The 2,265-nt window shown below is 37.7% G+C and overlaps 1 protein-coding gene across 1 annotated transcript; it reads left to right on the plus strand.

Moving 5' to 3' along the window:
* Positions 1-467: 467 nt before the first annotated feature.
* On the plus strand, positions 468-2,261 carry LOC116380502 (protocadherin gamma-C3-like; the record flags this gene model as incomplete). Its single annotated transcript, XM_031842406.1, has 1 exon — positions 468-2,261. A coding segment is annotated over exon 1 (1,341 nt), but the record flags the coding sequence as incomplete, so codon positions are not given.
* Between the last annotated feature and the right edge of the window lie 4 nt (positions 2,262-2,265).

Raw genomic sequence — 2,265 nt, forward strand, 5'->3', positions numbered from 1 at the left:
AACCAGACTCTCCTCTGGAGGTGAGGATCGATACGCAAAATTATTGCTTTCTTCAACATTGTCTCACTTAAATTAACATAAATAGCAATAAGCAGTTATACCCGAAAACAAGTACACGCTTTTCTTTTCAGCACCACAAAACGGACAGCTACTCTTTAACTTAGAGGGCTTTTCTGTTTTCACTGTCCTCATGACTTCTAATCAGTTATGTCAAAAGTTGTGTACGTCTCCTATTATATTCCTCGTCTTCCTCCTCCTCCTACTTCTACTTTTAATAGTAACAGTATTAATAGTATCTTTTTTTAAACATTTTTTATGAATGCTAATTGTCTGTTTCCCCGCATATGCAAATATTAAGTACCCTACACAATTAATTTCCTGCTATCATTATTGTTATCCGTAATAATAATAATTTATTATTATTATTATTATTAGTGGTAGTAGTAGTCATAGTAATAATCGTCATAATAATAATAATAATAAGAATAATAAGAATAAATTAAATCGTGGTAATAATCATAGTTGTGGTAATAATGATAATCATAGTTTTTTGTAATTTGCCAATATATTACAGGCATTAGTATTTATCTTGTTTTTTCTTTTCCTTGGATACTTCCTTCATGATTTACTACCAATATGTTTGGTGTGCACGTTTTGGACTCTAAGTGACGCTGTCTAACAAGAATAGAATGTCCACCCATAAGCTCTCTCTTGCAATTCAGTGACGTTCTTTGTAAGATCACATTGAGGTGGCTTAGAGGGAACATCGGGAAACGTATATCTCGAAAAGAAACGGTGTTGCGTGGATTCTAGCGGCTTTATTTCTCTTTTTTAAAAATCATCTCTGCAAGAGTGGATGTTATTGAATTGAGTTCGAAGGTTCTCTGCTATTTTTTTCTTGGAACATTTCCATTTCTGAAATGGCGTATCAACAACCACTCTGCAAATGGCGTTTTCATTTCGGACATCCGCGGGTAATGGTTCTTATATTGTTGTACTTCTTTAATATCGTCGCAGGGCAGATCCGCTACTCTATACCAGAGGAGATGAAGAAGGGCTCTCTTATCGGTAATGTAGCACAGGACCTTGGTTTGGATCTGAAAAGGCTCCGTTCTGGCCGAGCCCGTATCGTGACCGGAGAAAATCTCCAGTACACTGAGCTGAAGACAGACAAAGGGATTCTAGTTGTGAATGAGAGAATAGACCGAGAGCAGCTTTGTGGAGACGTAACACCGTGTAGTTTCAGCTTTGAAATAATTTTAGAAACTCCGATGGAGCTTCACCACATAACGATCGAAGTGTTAGATGTGAATGATCATCCTCCGGTATTCAAGAAGTCAGATATTATGTTAGACATTAGCGAGTCAGCTAACCTTGGGGCGCGATTTGTGCTGGACAGTGCAGAGGATCCTGATGTTGGTGTCAATGGCCTGCAGAATTATGTTTTATCTTCAAACGACAACTTCGTTTTAAAGCAGCATGTAAATCCGGACGGAAGTAAATATGCTGAGATGGTTCTTCAGAAGCAATTAGACAGAGAAAGGGCTCCCCATCTCTCGTTAAAGCTTATTGCAGTAGATGGTGGGAATCCACAGAGATCTGGCACCGTAAATATAAACATCAAGGTTTTAGATGTAAACGACAATGCGCCTGTTTTTAACCAATCAATGTATAAAGCTACTGTGATAGAAAACGCAGTAAAGGGCACTCATATCGTTACTGTTAATGCTACAGACGCAGATAGTGGATCGAATGGTTACATCACATATTCAATTTCAAACGTGAGAAGCAACATAGCTGATTTGTTGTCCATAGATCAGGTCTCTGGTATCTTGTCTGTTTCGGGTCCAATAGATTTTGAAAAGGATAAAAAATATGAGCTTAGAATCGATGCAAAAGATGAGGGGGGTTTAACGGATTCAAGTAAAGTGATGATTGAAGTAACTGATGTAAATGACAACGCCCCTACGATTAGCGTTATGTCATTCACTAGTCCGGTGTCCGAAGACTCTCCTCCTGGTACAACTATTGGCATTATAAACGTAAAAGACCTCGATTCGGGAGAAAACGGACAAGTGATCTGTAGAATACAACAAGATGCACCTTTCAAAATTAAATCTAATTTAAGAAATTACTATACTTTGATAACAGATACTGTATTAGATCGTGAAAAGGTTTCAGAATATAACATCACTGTTGTTGCGACAGATGCAGGAACGCCTCCTCTCTCAACTAAAAGAACCTTTTATTTAAAGGTCTCTGATG

The sequence above is a fragment of the Anarrhichthys ocellatus genome, unplaced genomic scaffold (genome assembly GCF_004355925.1).
Source record: "Anarrhichthys ocellatus isolate YVR2014 unplaced genomic scaffold, GSC_Weel_1.0 scaffold7408, whole genome shotgun sequence".
NCBI classification, from domain to species: Eukaryota; Metazoa; Chordata; class Actinopteri; order Perciformes; family Anarhichadidae; genus Anarrhichthys; species Anarrhichthys ocellatus.